Genomic DNA, 17,299 nt, shown 5'->3' with positions numbered 1-17,299 from the left:
TTTCTCCCTTTTTTTTTTTTCATTTGGGGCAGGAAACAGATGACCCCTGGTTTGCCACCGCTCAAGAGACCCAGCCTGCCTCAAAGTCAAAATGGACCAACCTATGAAAGCTGGAGGGTTGGGCTTTTCTTTTTTTTTTTTTTTTAAGGCCTGAATGAGGTGATATCTTCATGCTGACAGCTGAGAAGCAGGTCAGTCAGGTTCTTGGGTGCTCTATTACACAAGCAAGATTGGGCCAGCTCCACCAAATTTGGTTTCTGACACCCTCCTGCCCAGTGGGACATTGTCATACTTCACCCCTCTGCTTTCTCTAATCCTCGGCAGACGAATTGCAGCCAGGACAGCTGTCTGTGATATTTTAGTTCCTGTTTGTAAATACCTCCAAAACCTGAAGGTAAGGGTGTGCTGGGTTGCCTGGGATTCCGTCTCTCTTTCTTTCTCTCTCTCTCCCTTACTTTTTCCCTTTTGCTTCCCCCCCCCCCTCATTTATTTATCAAAGAGAATCAAAGCAGGCTCAGCTTTTGCCACTCTGGCAAGTAGTTACGGAGATCCTTGTAAAAACAGGTAGTTGTTTTGTTAAGTAATCACCTTCCAAATGAGCATTTGCACCAAGTGACTTAGTTTTTCCAATTACTGCCAAATTTGCTACATGATGAACCAGCTGGAGAGTTAAATAAAAACCTCACTTAAAATGTACATGACTACAAGGGAGAGTTTCCTTAAATCAGATCTTAGTAAAAGTTTCAACATGTCTAAAGTGGAAATGGCAAGAATGTAAACTGATTACTTAGATTTTAATTATGCATTTTGGCTTTAAGGTTCTTGCTAAAGTACTAGAATAAGACAGGTTTTGAAGAACAATCTTTGAATTACAGTCTTCTGTATATTTTTCCAAGGATTTTATTAATCAAAAAACTGGCAAAATGTTGTGTATGTAAACTATTTCACTTAACATGCTGTGTGCTTACGGCCGGCAGTCACTGGATACCTAAAACGTTGTTAAGTCAGTTGCTTCAGAACACATCTTATGGAATGAAGGTGTGGATAAAGTTCCTTAAAATTATTTTCAGTTTGTGGTTGTGTGAAAGGCTCCTTTAATTAAAGGGATGCTTATTTACTGCTTAGCCCTTTCTATTTGATCTACTGAGGCATTTTCTACAGACAGTGAAATGTAACAGAAGGCTGAAAACCCCAAGCTTGGGAATTGGGGTCCAGAATATTTCTTTTGGAGACAGTCTTTCTTTCTAAGCTTGATACTCTTCCACCTAATTATTTATTTCAGCACTGAAGTTTATGACTAAGAATGCTCACGTGAGCTGGGATCGTGACCTGAATATTTTTCCTGGATTTACGCATACCCCAGTCTTTTAATTAGAATTATGTTCACAAACTAGAATTTTTTTTTTTCCTAAAGGAAAAGTCATGTTTTTCTTTTCTTTTTAAATCAAATAAAAGTAAATGATACGCCCTAAGGTCCTCAGGTACAATCCTCCGTTCTGGCTACTAAGACTTCTCATCCTTTCAAAACCCTTTTATAAAAGAGGCATTTCTAGGAGCATAGTTCATTAGGTCCTCATTTATTGTGGCTTTCATTTAGGAACGGCAAATACTGTTGAAGATTGTAAAGGCCACTCAAGAGTAACACTCAGGGTCTGCCTGGGTTATTGGCTGCATGTCAGACTGAATTTCCTAGGACAAAGACAAACAAAACCCATCTGTCTTAACCTGTAGCCTGAGATCTATAATAAGAAACAAGCAAAAGCAACCAAGAGAGAAGAAGCACAGTCCAAGTATTGTTTAGTTATTTCACAGCAGAATCCAGGTTTTCTATTATCCCCTTCGTGTACCTGAACTAACGCTGTCCTTTAACAGTTGGATTTTGACTGAGTTTAGAGTAACTAGCATTTCTCTTCCCTTGCATTGGTGGACCTCGCAGGGTACCTCCTTATTTTTAAAGCTTGGTATAAAATGGGTATGACTCAGTCACAACAGGAAGACTGGGCAGAATAATGACTTTATGCATTTAAGGGGAAGCAAAATTATGCACAGACAGTGTGAATTTGTTTCCCTCAATGGACACGGTTGCCATTTTCTCCCACCACCTCTGCAGCCCTCCATACAAAATTCAAATGTGAAACCACTTTCTAGTGCCAACACCAAAAAACAGGGGAGAAAACTGTGTTCATTTTCTCTGCGTTCCATAATTATTTTTTAAAAAGTGAAACTCATACTCTCTGAAAGCATATTTTAAAATTTGTTAACTACCAGAAACGATAAAAATAGTTCCAAATATACAGACAGGTTTAGAATCTGTGTTTCAAGTATCACAAAGTGGAAGGAAATCCTCCTCTCTTTTTCTCTTCCCTTTATAATAATTCTAGTCTTAGAGGTTTTTTAAGTTTGTAATGGTCTTAGCTCGGTTCCTGTGTTATACAGTCTCCAAATTCCTCTCCTGAGTTCCCACCTAGGGGCAAGAAGGGACAAAGACCGGGAGGGGGAATGATGCTACCTGGTTCTCCCGATTTGCTCTTGTTCTACGATTGTATTTTCTGTCGTCCCATCTCTGTCTGCCTCCACAGGGCACCTGGCTGACAGATGAACTTGGGCACACATGAGCACACCAACCATCATCCAGCATAACTTCACATAACAAGGACACAGCACAGTTTTAAATATTTAAACTCTACAGATGGAGAGAGGCTGAGAGAAAAGTGCAAAGAAAAAGAGCACAGATTTCTTTTACTGCCCTTCAGAGCGCCTGTATCACCTCCTTTAGACTTTGCTGCTTACAGTGTGTCTGGTTTAAGTCAGAATGGGGTCGAACTTAACCGACATTTCCTAGTCTTTTCTCCAGCAAAAACCCAGGCCTGAGATTCTGAAGAGCTGATGGTTTCTATTCCTGCCTACTTCTATCCCTTTAAGATGAAGGGACCTGAGTGAGAGGTGTAAACTGTTTCTCTTGGAAAACAAGGAGCAGAAGTGAAGTGTCCTCTGCTTCAGGCTGGGACAACAGGAATAAACTGATTCTGGCGAAAGCCTTACCCATAACTGGAATAAACTGTAAATAGTATTCACGACATACATCGTCTCTTTCTTCTCTTTCTTTTCCCTCGAGATAAATTATAGGCAGAAACAGAAGCCTTGGCTCATTTGGGGTATTGATACCTTAAGTTTTCAAGTTACAGTCAAAAGCTGGGTAAAGGGTAGAGAGATCCCCTTGGTGGTTCAATGTTACAAAGTGAGTCAGGAACAACAAAACTCACTTTGCTGACTCTTGATACGTGGATTCTCATTACGGGAAGGGAGTGAAAGCTCATTCCTCATGTAACATGAGAAAATTAGAACAGCTAAGGGCTGTTTTTTCCCCTCTGACCACCACTTCATTAGGATGAAAAAATAACCAGAAAGCCTAGGTGTAGGGAAAGCAAGTCAAAATGTATAGTAATGACACAATGCGTGGCTAAGTATGATTCGTAAAGAAATCAGACCACTGGAATTAGATAATGAGAAAGGTTATAATGTTTGCTATGAACCTGGCAGAGTTCACAGAAGGATGTTTCTGAAAAGATACATGTAAGTATTTCTAAAACTAAACTGAATTGTATTTTAAATGTGCCAGGTGGAACATCCATTTAATAATGTGTTGGTGAAAACTAAAGGTCCTGGGGATAAGAACTTGTGTTTTGTTAATTTGTAAACTACATGCTAAAGGTGTTCACCCAGAACCATAGAGACGATTGCTGGCATTTTCTTAAATTGGGATAAAAGTGTATTTAGTGTGTTTGAGAGGTACTTAAGGTAGAAGGCCCTCGTTTTCTAGTGTTTCCAGTCATGGTATTATAAACTACTTTGGGTAAAATAATACAATTTGGAGAAGCGGTGCTAAAAATATATTGGTGGGAAAAACTTTCTAAAAAGCAGCTGAATTCTAGATCCTTTTGTAACCAGTTTCTATATTCCTTTGTAACTTCTTTTACGCAGTTGAGTGATTACTAGCTTTAATAGTGAGGTTTGAGTCCTAACCCTATCTCTCAGTCATTAGCTCTGTGGTCTTGGTCACAATTACTTACATTTTTAATGCCCCATTTAATTATGTGTAAAACAGGATTGACAATCCTTTCCTCATTGTATGTTTGATTGGTTTGGGTAAGAATTAAATGAGAAAACATGTGAAGCATCTGACTTAATAAATGCATAATAGTAATATGTTTTCCAATTATGTTAACATTTTTAGGACCTATACCCATTTTCTTGGCTATCACAGAAATGTGAAAAATATAAACAGACAGTATCACAAATATAAACACCTAGGTAATCCCTACCAGGTTAAGAGACAGTATCACAAGCATACAGAAGTCCCTTCCATGGCTACCTAATCAGTACTGTCTCTTTCCTTCCCACAAGTAACCACATTCCTGACTTTTAACATTCTTTTAAAAACTTTTGACAGTTTTTACTTGTTTTTGAATTTTACATACACGAAATCACACACTACAACTGGCATTGTGAGCTCTGCATTACATTTGTCATAATGACCTCTGTTGTACATGGCTGTAGTTTGTTAATTTTCATGTATGAATATTTCACAATTTACTATCTGATCTGTTACTGATGGATGTTTAGGCTGGAGACATTTATAAATAATGCTCCTATGAATATTCTTGTCTGCCTGTCTGCCTAGGTTTTTAAGTAGTTTTTTTTTTTAAGTGATAAGCATAAGGTATGGCATATATTTGTAAAGCCTTAGAAATCCACAGGTATGGACTAATTACTAAAAGCTTTTGAAAAAATATATATATCAGGATATAGTATAAATATACTTAAATTGTACCACTATGTAAGGTACTATTAATCAGGGAGAGGGCACTTAAAAGAAAATCAGAGGGAGTACATTGAGGCTCCTCAAACCCTAATAAAAAATTATTAAGGTTGAAAATAATTACAAAAATTTCTGGAAGCGCTCTTAAGAAATGGCAGGTGGGGATCCTGGGTGGCTCAGTTGGTTAAGCATCTGACTCTTGATTTCGGCTAAGGTCATGATCTCATGGTTCATGGGATCGAGCCCCGTGTCCAGCTAGGTGCTGACAATGTGGAGCCTTTTTGGGATTCTCTCTCTTCCTTTCTCTCTGCCCCTCCCCCATCACACACACACACACACACACACACACACACACACACACACACTCTTTCTCAAATAAATAAATAAGCCTTAAAAAAACAAAAAAAGGCAGGTAGGTAATACTGGACCTTAAAGATAGCAGTTGCACCTCCCTACCCTGGATGCTGTTAGTGAAAAATAAGCTCTAAGATACAATTCAAAGAGCAGGATATCAGTTTTCAGACTCTATCCTTTGAGGAGGAATAGCCTAATGTTTTTAAAAGAATATTTTAATATTAATGATCTTTCAAATTTTAGCATCTAATTAGGTTGGAGTCAGTAGTCTTGGATTTCAGTGCTACTCTTCCATTCACTAGTTTTCATTACTGGCCACTCTGGACCTCAGTTTCTTCCTGTGCAAAATGAAGATATTACAAGCATATTTTTTTTGGTCTCCAGGGATCATTGTAAGGATCAAGTAAGACGAAACTGTAAACCCTTTGAAATGTAAGACACAGAAATTATATTCTAATAATAAAAAAATAGAAGTTAATGTCTATTAGCTACTTACTTTAGGTCAGGTATTGTTTAAGGTACTTGTACTTAAATCTTCACTCTTCAGAACAGCATTGAGAGGTCAATATGATTATGATGATGATGCTTATTATGATGATTATTTTTCACAGGTTATCCATAATGCAAGTCAGAATTTTAATATAAATCTAATTTTAAAACCTTGTCCCTATATCCTGCTATCTGTGAACTATGGCATTTCCACACTTCAGAGGCAGAAGGATAAGAGATAAGAGAACTGTACAAGGGTTTCAACCCCCAACTCTGCTACTATCTGGCACCGTCATTTTTCCACACATGCTCCCAGCCAGATTCTTCATTTACACAGTAAGGGGATACAAGGAAAAAATATCCTAAAATCTAAAAGTCTTTCTGAATTTCCCTAATTTGGGATTCATAGGAAGAAGGGCATCATGAAGTGAAAAGTATTGTCAAAAAAGGGATGTTAATTTCAAATTCAAATAATTCAGATTAGGTGCTAGTGAAATATTTTCAAGTGGATTTCCTGACTGATTCACTTGAAAGTGGTATGTATATAGTACAATCAGCAACATCATTTTCATCATAAATATTCCAAGTTACATCTTTATAAAGAACATATTTTCTTAAATAGGTTAAACAAATCAGCCAGCTCTACATGTCCCATATTTACAATGCTTTACTTAGCAATCTATATATAATATTCCATATACATATGAACTCTATGTATATGTTCATAGTTCATACATATATTTCAACTTGTCTCAAGCTAAATGATCTTTCAAATAGTGGAATAGTGGTGTATGGCTTGACAAAGTTTTTGCATGGCACTTCCTTAGAAGAAAGAAGAAAGAAATATTATACAGAATATAGAACTCACTCTAATTTTAGTACATAATCCAAACAAAATAAACTTTAGGAATAAAGAGTATGGTATTATCAATTTAGTGTTATGTATCTAGATCCTTATCACTTAAAAAGATTTTTGGGGGGCACCTGGGTGGTTCAGCTGGAGAAGCATCTGACTTTGGCTCGGGTCACGATCTCACCATTCTTGAGTTCAAGGCCCTTCGACAGGCTCTGTTCTGACAGCTGGGGCAGAGCCTGGAGCCTGCTTTGTATTCTGTGTCTGGCTCTTTCTCTGCCCCTCCCCCACTCGCACTCTGTCTCTCCCAAAAATAAATAAAAACATTTTAAAAAATTTAAAAAAGTTTATTTATTTTTGAGACAGAGAGAGAGAGAGAGAGAGAGAGGGAGAAAGAGAATCTGATGCAGGCTCCGTATCAGCACAGAGCCCCAGGGCTCGAATTCACAAACTGTGAGGTCATGATCTCAGCGGAAATCCAGAGTATGATGCTTAACCTACTGAGCCACCCAGGTGTCTCAATCCTCATCACTGTAAAAATGTAGATCCATTTTTAAAAATTTGCTATTTTGTTGAATAATTCAGATGCTTGTTATTTTTTTCTTTCAGATTCCCCTTAATTACACCAGTACCAAAAAAGGCTACAATGTTGACCTCAGCCAAAATTCTGTTGATTTCAAAAATGTTTAGTTTACTACTAATTGGAAGCCTTGGGGAAGAAGGTCTAGAAATAAACACAACACAAAGCATTGCAGCAGGCTTAAAAGCGATGCAAAATGCATCTGTTCCTTTGGAAAGTGATGCAAATTTAAGCTCAGATAAAGAAAATAGAGAAACCTCCAATCCCAAGACAAGTAATTCCTCTCTTTGGGATCCACCAAATAAAAACCATGGAACAACAGAGGTCTTTGGCAATTCATCGACAAACAACTTTTCTGGGAATCCAAGATCCACGCCTACGCTTCCCACAAATCCTCCCTCGATCCAAGGCTTTGTTTCTAAATTGCCTCAGAACTCATCTATAGCAGATGAAAATCCTCAGCCTGTCTCAGCACCTCCCGATGCTACATCTGCTCCATCTTCAGAAAAGTTCACTTGGTCTTCAGCCAGTGATACCATGAAAACTCCTGTCAACAGTTCCATTTCAATTAGCATCCTTCCTGCAGCACCAAACACCACGTCTGTGTCCCCCATGATAACGGAACCGGATGAATGGCTCACCACAACCAGTGATAGCTTCGTAGGGTTTACTCCTTATCGAGAAACGACCACTCTACAGCCCACCTTAAAGTTTACCAATAATTCAAAACTCTTCTCAAACACATCAGACCCCCAAGAAGGTAAATATAAATGGGTTTAACTTTCTTTTTGTGTGAAATTGAATCTCGAACTAAGTCATATAGATTATATCTCAGGAATGTGCCATATTAAAAAAACAAACAAACAAACAAAAAAAAACCAGGAAGTCAGCAATAGCACACATGGTTCTCACTTTGAGGGGGTGATCATGATATTCGTTGGAAATAGTAAAGGGATTTTAGGGCTTAAGTCAGTATGCACTAGTCACTGTTGTATGGAAACGTAAGGAGACAGTGGGACAAATTTAAAAGGAGGTTAGGCTGAAAAGAAATAGAGACTGAGATAGTGGTACAGTTTTGAGATGCTAGATAACAGTTTTCACTGTATCTTAGAAAGCTACCTGAAATTTCCCATGCTTTTAGGAATAATATACAACTGAACTTTACAAACATACGTATGTGAAAATTGAAATAAATGAATTTATAAATTATCTGATACCACAGAACAATCACAGGAAAAAAGAACACTGATATATATTTTACATGTAAATAAACTCAACCAAAGAAGATCCTCCTGACTTTTTAAGTTGGTACCTAAGGAAAACCATCAAAATTGAATACAGCTGTGAGTGTCACAAGAAAATTGTTTCATGGGAACATTTTAATAATTCATTTAGGGATTATGCCAAGCTTTCAAATGTAAAGCAGAAAAGTTATCTAATATTTAATAAAAATACATAATCTTTTATTTTTTCAGGTCTAACCAAGTGTTTATTTTCCTGAAATTTTTAAACAATACTTTTTCCCCCATGAATTCAATGATTTCCAATACAACTTGTTTACAGATTATATTAATGATGCAAACACAAAATCACACATACATATTCCTACTTGAAAGTTGTTAGCTTACAGGAAAAGTTTTAAATTCTGAAATCTAGGCTTTAAAATAGCACTGCAACTAATACATTGTGTACATATATATTCATTTTAGCTATAATTTTAACACATACTCTTATTCGTATCCCCTCTGATATTACATCAGAAAGATTTTTAATAAATATTCTCTCTTTTGTCTGTCTACACTCAATATATATACTGAGAATACTGAGTACTTATGCCTACCTTTACTCTTTAATCAAAAGAAAATTACTTAACTTTGCTTTACTTTTATTTTATTAATAATTTTGCTCTAAAGCTTCCAATGTAATTTTTTTATAAGTGGGCTTTAATATAGAATTACAGACTTTATAAGACCCCTTAATTAATAAAACTAATTAATTTTATCCACTTAATTAATAAATTTTTTTTAAAACTGAAAATACAATATACTAAATATGAGTTCAGGGAGCATTACATAGTTTATTGATAACTTAGTTTAAGATAGGGTACTTGGTGAAAGGGATGATTGAGTAAAATTTTGAACCCCCAGACCTACACATCTGTTCTCAATATGCAAGACATTGAAAACTTCTTGCTTGTGATCTGTTTGTTGTATCTGGAAATATCCTGTATCAGGATACACTGCTTTTTTCCTTATGATGCCTTTTCTGTTAGGGTTTTGTGGATTCATTTTCTATTGCCCACTTATTCCCATTAGCTTTTTATTTTTCAATTATTATGGAAACAAGCTCAAAGTTCATTTCATCATTAAAGTTCATTAGAGATTCAGAATTGATTAAAAACTTAATATGGCAGTCCATAGAGAAATCAGATCTTAATGGAGCATACACATGGCATTTCAGTACTATTGTTGTTTATAAAGGAAAGAAAGACAGTTATAAAACTAAGAAGTATTTCAAGGTAATTCAAAATTTGAAGTGTGGTTTTATCGGGAGGTATATTTGCCAATATATCTCAAATACTCAGTACTCCATAAAATATATACACACACACATCACCATTATCTAATTAAATATATATATATATATTGTTTAAACTAAATATATATATATATTGTTTAAACCATATATATATATATATATATATATATATGGTTTAAACAGTCTTTGTTATAAAGTCCACATGTATATATTTCTCTTCTTTGAAAATTTACTTTCTATTTCTTTACCTGTTAATTATATTTTCTTTGTTCTCTAGAGAATAAAAATACAGGAGTAGTATTTGGGGCCATTTTAGGTGCTATTCTGGGTGCTTCATTACTTAGTCTTGTTGGCTACTTGCTGTGTGGAAAAAGGAAAACAGATTCATTTTCCCATCGGCGACTTTATGATGACAGAAACGAACCAGGTAAAACAACTTTTAGAACTTCACTACATACAGTGGTTTTAATTAAAAGGGGATGATAATGTTCACTACCTTACCTAGAAGGGATTCAGAGATTCATATGACAAAAACAGACCAAAGATTTATTATGATCTCTCTCTGTTTCTCAAAGACCATAACCAAAATAATTATGGACCTGTGGGTGGAATTTGGAAACCATTTGGAACTGTGGTTCATTGCATCACAATTACTTTTAAATAAACCAAATCCCAGAACCTGAAACATGTCTATAAAATTGGAAGATAATGGCATGCTATTAAGGAAAAAATGGCCAGTGTTGTTAGCAATAACTGCAAAGCCATTCTTTGTCATGTTGGATCTCTTAGCAGCAGGAATTTGAACAATGACTTATTGTTTTTATTTATTTATTTTTTAGAGAGGTTGGTGGGCGGGGAGGACTGAGGAGGAGAGAGACAGAGAAAGAAAGAGAGAGAGAATCTCAAGCAGGCTCCACACTCAGCAAAGAGCCTGATGATACAAGGCTTGATCCCATGACCTAAGTGGAAATCCAGGAGTCAGACACTCAATAGACTGAGCCACCCAGGTGCCCCTGAACAATGACTTATTCTAATTTGGAGTTCTTCTAAAGTTTACACAGATACAGTTGCCCTCAATCAATTATTTTAATAAGTCTCTAAAACAGAATCTATAAAGAGTTGTATATTTGGGTACATAAAGTCACAGTAATTCGGGAATTTTTCACTCATGTGATAGCAAAGACCAACCATAGCATCTATGAAAAAGAGATTTATCTGCTAAGAAGAAAGCACTGAATTTGTTCTTAATGCAATAATACTAATTAGAATAGAAATGAAATAACTTCAAATGATTGATTCATTTTTTTAATACTACAGGAAAAAAATATGTTTTCTGGTTTACATAAGGGATGCTTGCCATGATAAAAACAAAAACAAAAACAAAAACAAAAAACTAGTTAAATGCCCCTGGTACATCCTGTTGAGAAAGTCTTTTGATTTTAATACGTTCAGATCATGACTGACATATTGTTCATCTTCAGAACCAAATCTGTTAATTGAAAATTTAACTTAATTCTAATTTGGGGGTTTCCAGCAATCCATATAAAATAAAAAGTGGCACTTTTCCAAATTAAAGTATAGGATTTCAAAAACAGGGGTATCCAACCTTTTTTTTTTTCTTAACACCAGAATCTTTTCTTTATCTGTTATCAGAAGCAAAAGCTCAGTCTATCAAACTGATACAATTTAAGATGTGATTGAGGCAGAGGGGAATAACTCAGTCATATCACCAGTTTTACTCTTTCAAGACAGCTCCCCCAGGTTACCAGGAACCCAGTTTGTAAACAGATGGCTTAAAGAATAGCTAGAATATGAGACTACCTAAATGAATAATTAGATCACTAATCTAATTAGAAATTAGTCACTGCTTTAATATTTAAAGATACCTAGTACATGCCAAGTTCTCTTTGAAAACAAACTCAAGATCATTAAGATAGTAATAATTGGCTATTCGTTAAAAAAGTAAAAAATAATCTCTTATAACGTTAATCAGAAAACGTCAAGTGCATGATAACTAGGATCTATCATAAAGAAACATAAGCTTTTACAGATAGTTTTCTTCTGTCTCCATCTTCCCTGGCTCAACCATAAAAATGTTGAGACACTTAGTAAAATCATGACTCTGATTTAAAATTAATGCTCTTCACTTTTTAAAAATTATTTTTTGCACCAGAAACAAAAATTCTGAACATGTTGACAATGCTTTAAATTCACAAGATTCAAAAATCAATGAGACATATGTCTATACTTCTTCATGAAGAGTATTGCTCTCCTTTTGTTGTGATTTCTCCTTTATTTCCTTTATTTTTGGTCCTTTGGCAGCAAAATAATTTTACAAGTTAAACTGTTCTCTTAGTCTTGGAAAGAAATGTGTATTGAAAAATATGCACTCGTTTAAATTTCAAACCTAGTGTCTGAAAAGCCCATATAACAGATGTACTTAACCTACTCATCTAGAACAATTTCTATAGTCTGGCAGATGCCTCAGCATGCATCCTCCAGACTGTTACCATAAAATAATTATTTTTTGGTTACTTTTTTAGTTCTGCGATTAGACAATGCACCGGAACCTTATGATGCGAGTTTTGGGAACTCTAGTTATTATAACTCAACTATGAATGATTCATCTATGCCAGCAGGCCGAGAAAATGCACGTGACGGCATTCCTATGGATGACATACCTCAACTTCGTACCTCGGTATAAAACCAAGAGGAAAGGCTTCTGACGGCAAATGATCGCCTACATCCTAGTCTTTTCACAAACCCATCCTCCAAAAGCTGAAGCAAGATCACTGTCATGTGGCCTGTGCCAAGGAGAACCATAAAAGCAAGAGACTAGTAGCAGAAACATAGACGATAATCTGAAAGGTTTCCTTTCTTACCATTTTTGGCTGTGCTGAATCATCTACTGAGTAACCTTAATTTGTATTTTGGTCTATTTTATTGTACGTAGGAAATGTTTGTGGGAATCAGGTGAAACTAAAGAGTTTCACCATGACTGCCCTGCCTGATAATTTAATTAACCCTATACTCCTAATGCCATACATCAAGATTGTCACTCTCTTCAAGGAACAATGGAAGAGTAATTTATTTTTAATTTTGACTTAAAACAAGAAAGAGAGTATACAGAGTTTCTGTGCCTGGGAAATTAAAGTAATAGGAGTGACAGATTGTTCTCTAGTACATTTAGCTTTCCTATATCAGCACATCCATGGTAAGACCCTTTTGTTGCCAAGTTGACAATGACATTACCTTCAACAGGGCCATGGTTGGAAAACTGACCCTAACCAGGAAAAGAATCACTTCTCTTCAAAGAGTGGGAAATTCTAAACTGTTTTATTTTAGGCCTCAATTAATTGGGTGCTTTAAAGACTCAATGAGAATCATGGGGGGAAAAGTCAGCCAAAGCATATATTTGTACATAATTTTTACAGTTTTAAGATGTTAAATAAGAGCAAGATTTATTATGTATTAGGTATCATTGCTTGATCATATATGGAATAGATTCTGTATCTCTAAGTGTATAAAGTATAAGGTTAAAAAATTGATGAATGGAAATATTACGCAAACAAAAATTTTTGAGCATCACTTTTACAAGCAGAAATACAATAAGTGTTATTTGGATTCATATGACATCTTTCAGTCATATGTTTCAGTTTGTTCTTAATTACCACCTGCTTTCGGCAGGAAAAATACACTTCTTAGTATAGGAAGGTTGAGGTTTTAGGGACTAGAGGATTAGATCAATAGTTAAATTCCCAAAGAAGCACTGAATGTGTGAAGAGGGCAAACAAAGCAAGAGGTCTCACTGTTAAATGGACATGTGTGTGCCTGCACATGTGTGTGTGAAGAAACACAGCAGTAGCCTCAGAAAATGAGGACCAGGAACTAAGTAACAGAAGAACTTACTTACCCCATATTGCCATAAAAATAGCAAAGAAGACCGTTCCTCCATTATCAAACAAATATGTCACCTTAATGGAAAACAAGGCAAAAATATTAGTCACATATTGGTTATAATAATCTAGTGATTGCCATCTACATTTAGATTCTATGATTTTTTTTCCAAAAGGAATCACATTATTTTATGATTTGTAAATATGAGATATGAGATCCTTTCATGGGTCCTGAAACTGTTTCATATGATTTTCTCTTTGGGGAGATGTAAGGGATCAGCATTCCCCTCCCCCCTTTTCTTCTTTCTTTCCTTTTCTTCCCTTTGGACTTCACCTTCAATTTCTGCTGAGAAGTGGCTCTAGTACCCTGAGGAAGTATTTGTGGGGCATAGATGGTCAAGGTAAAGTTAGCTTTTCAGTTGAGGCATTACTAGCTGCACTTCCTGTCAGCAAAACGTCCAGGACTGAGGAAGTTGCAAAATGAAGAATTCCACCTTTGAGCCAGAACTTTCAGTGGAAAGTATCACAGTGCTATCCCTACTTTCTGACATCTTTCAGAATGTGCCATGGGTCCAATAGTGGCTATGAGTTGTTGTTTTTTTTTTTTTTTAAGAAGTTTCATATATCACTTAAGATTTAGGATACAGTCCAAGTGTTTTTGAATCAGACATTATCTGAATTTTTATAAAGAATAAAAAATTGTATCACTGAATACAATATTCATGGTTGCAAAGATTGATCTTAATAAATTGTAAATTCAACTTACCTTTGCTTCTTTTCATTTGCATAATGCCCTCACTATACTTATAGTGAGGGATATTAAAACAGTATAGCCAAGGCAATATATATTTGACAGTCATATAAATACTATAGAAACTATAGGGAGAAGAGGGATACTATCCTCACAGGAGAGAAAGGCCAAATAAGGGCAAAAGAACATTATTATAAGGGAAGTGGGAATAGAATGGTGTTTGTTTTGCTCACTCTACAGTCTAGAGACTGGTCAGTGGGAGCATTAAAACAATATTAATATGTATTTTAATTGTAACATCTGGAACACTCTGCAAAACAATATGTAAAACAGATAAAGGTAGGGTGTGTTTTCCTGTGATAGAACGCTACTGAAAATATCATTATACAACACATGTGCTCCTTTCAAAGGTTTGTGGATAGGTGCAAGATGTCCTGGATGGCCCTGAACTTCTATGATGAGGTTTGGGAGTTCTAAAAATGTTATGTGAGTTGGTTTTCACAAGAGTCATCACTATATATTATGTACAGGAGAGAAAGGGGCCATAAAGAAATTCTCCTACAGTGCTCATAAAATTATACCCAGTGGGGGAATCCAGCGTTTCTGTTTCCAAAGGCATCCCATGGAGACACCTGCTGTTGCCAAGCAGCTGAACAGCTGTCTGCTTTCCTTTATAACAGACTTAGTGCAGGAAACAGCCTCTTAGAGTGTTAGAACAGAGACTTTACACATGGGGACTTAAAGGTCACTAAGGAATAATGGCTCTCTCCTGCTCCAGAAAGAGCAGTCCTTTTAGAAAAGTGGCAAATGAAAAGCCATGCTTAATAAATTGTGTGGTATGAATATGATTTGTTATAGTTTATGCAATGTTTTCCCTAAAACTGTTTTTCATTTTATTTCTTCTAAGTTTGTTTACAAATCTTTCAGGTACCTTTTTTTTTTTACTCCATAAATTAAACATGAATGATTTAGAAATACATCCATTAGGCACAGCAAGGTATACATGTAATCCTCATGTAATGTCAGATTCCATGTATGTAATGGGAGATAAAGCTAAAATGGGAGTTAATGGAAAACTTGAGAACTTATCCTAAGGAGGAGTATAAAAGTATAAAATCCTTGTGTGAGAGCCACTAAGATATTACAGGTGGGATGCATTATGATGTGGGGGGCCACAGACACAGTAAGATCAATTTGATGCCTATGGTTATAGCTTGAGGTGCTAAGGGTTGCATTGAGGGTGTTGATATAAGAGCTGTTGAATGAAAACAGGGAACAGGGAGAAGAAAGAGTCAAGCATAGCATGGATGGCTCAAGCTCAGCGGATGATTGGCAGGAGAATAAAGGGGGAAAGAGGCATTCTGCTCAATAGGAAAGGGTCGCTTGCCCTATAAAAGAAAATTCCAGATGAAATCTCAAAAAAAATTCCCAAAACAAAATAGACTTTTCCAAAAGCAAAAGGAAGCTTGTCTTATCTACAAGTGTATGTTTGCAATGACTTATTTTATGAGAAAAACAGCTCCCCTTTATGCACAGGGGGACCTATGGACAAGCATTTTATTCAACATCGTTGATGTGAATAGGAATAATATATAAAGACAGAAGCAAATTGAACCTCAAACAAAACTGTGTTGAAGCACAAAGTCTCCATTATCTTTGACATCTGATTTCTCTTGGAGAGTTGAGTGTGGCTAGAAACCAATAAATGTGGGTATTGTTCAGAGGTAAATTTCTTACTAGGTTGGAAGCTTACAGACTATTCCTCTTCTACTGTAGTTGCTGGGTCTGTCTCTAAAATTATTTGACGGGTTCAGAGGAGCATAAGCATGTGGAAACTGCCACTGATACTCCATTAAAGCCCCTGTGGGCCAAGGAGAACAGGCACTTCTTGGGCAGATTCAACCTTGCAGACCAGGCTATTATGTGCAAAGAGGAGAAAGGAGTTGGAATTTAGGCTGGAGTTCATGACTCTCACTTCCTCAGTCCTTCATTCTCAGTCAGGGCAAAATCTGTGTAACTGCCTATGTCCACTGCACCTGATTACAAGCTGCATCAAACATGGAAACATCAGTAGTCCACACCGAACCTCCTCTCCATTCCTGATCCATTATTATTTAGGGCAATATCTTTGTTAAATGTGGTCCTAGAAATCAACTAAGGAGCTTGTTAACATGCAGAATTCTAAGCCTTATCTTGACCAATCGATTCTGAATTTTAGGACTTGGGGCCCAAGAATCTACTTTTTAACAAATGTTTTATGTGATCCCATACCCACTTTTCTATGAAGTTTCTGAAAGAAAAAATACTCTGTCCTCTTTCTATTGTAGCTTCAATATAAGTATATGGTCTGAGCTCATATTTGGTATTGAGTAAAAGTTTATTAAGTTAAAAAACCCCAGAAACTAATAACTATTATGAACAAGGCTCACCTCAACGGTTGAGGCACTTTTAAAATTATATGAGAAAACAATGCAGAACTCTTCTATCCAATGATAGCACCTTAAACGAGAAATCCTACCATAATGCTAACTGACATTTTGGTGTTAGGTGCTTTTAAATAAATGTGCAAACATCACTGAATTACTTAATTGCAAAAATTTCTTAATTACCATATTTTTAAGGATTAAAATTGAAAATAATCATCAAAGAAAATGTTAATGTACTTAAATAAAATTTTTATCATATGATGGGACCATTTTTGTTCCATGAAATACATCCTTTAAATTATTAAAATAATTACATGTACACATGCATACTTTTCAATAAAATATGACGGATTTAATTTTCCGTTACTTGTCACAAGCGGTGAATGACTCCACAAGAAATTAGCAAGTTTCTAGAAGACGTGGCTAGATGATCCTAGATTGTCTGGCCTGTTTTTTGGTAATCATCTGTTCCTTTATTTCTGACACTTCCCTTCAAATAACTTCTAGATGTGTAAGTTTATAAACCGTTTTTAAAAAAGAACATTATTTCCATCAATGAAAGAATAGTAATTCTTATTTTTAATGTACAAAAC

The 17,299-nt window shown here is 35.7% G+C and overlaps 2 protein-coding genes across 2 annotated transcripts in view; one reads left to right on the top strand and one right to left on the bottom strand.

Annotated features, from left to right (window-relative positions):
* The window catches only part of ANO3 (anoctamin 3), a 279,115-nt gene that overhangs the window by 61,781 nt on the left and 200,035 nt on the right, over positions 1–17,299 (bottom strand). The window contains exon 14 of the mRNA XM_032594840.1: positions 13,547–13,607. Within this exon, the coding sequence (XP_032450731.1) occupies positions 13,547–13,607 (61 nt within the window). The remainder of the gene's footprint in view (positions 1–13,546; positions 13,608–17,299) is intronic.
* MUC15 (mucin 15, cell surface associated) lies at positions 180–15,708 on the top strand. The gene is made up of 4 exons (XM_030332019.2): positions 180–394; positions 7,125–7,855; positions 9,911–10,060; positions 12,177–15,708. The coding sequence occupies exons 2-4, from the start codon at positions 7,162–7,164 to the stop codon at positions 12,335–12,337; spliced, it is 1,005 nt and encodes a 334-aa protein (XP_030187879.1). The 5' UTR covers positions 180–394; positions 7,125–7,161; the 3' UTR covers positions 12,338–15,708.

Source organism: Lynx canadensis, chromosome D1 (genome assembly GCF_007474595.2).
Source record: "Lynx canadensis isolate LIC74 chromosome D1, mLynCan4.pri.v2, whole genome shotgun sequence".
Lineage (NCBI taxonomy): Eukaryota > Metazoa > Chordata > Mammalia > Carnivora > Felidae > Lynx > Lynx canadensis.
The sequence above is the reverse complement of the archived record's forward strand: the minus strand, read 5'-3'. Positions and strand labels throughout refer to the sequence as shown.

Coding starts and splice junctions, on each gene's coding strand:
- MUC15 (XM_030332019.2), top strand. CDS start 7,162: ATGTTGACCTCAGCCAAAATTCTGTTGATTTCAAAAATGTTTAGTTTA. Junction 7,856..9,910: donor CACATCAGACCCCCAAGAAG/GTAAATATAAAT, acceptor TTTGTTCTCTAG/AGAATAAAAATACAGGAGTA. Junction 10,061..12,176: donor TGATGACAGAAACGAACCAG/GTAAAACAACTT, acceptor TTACTTTTTTAG/TTCTGCGATTAGACAATGCA.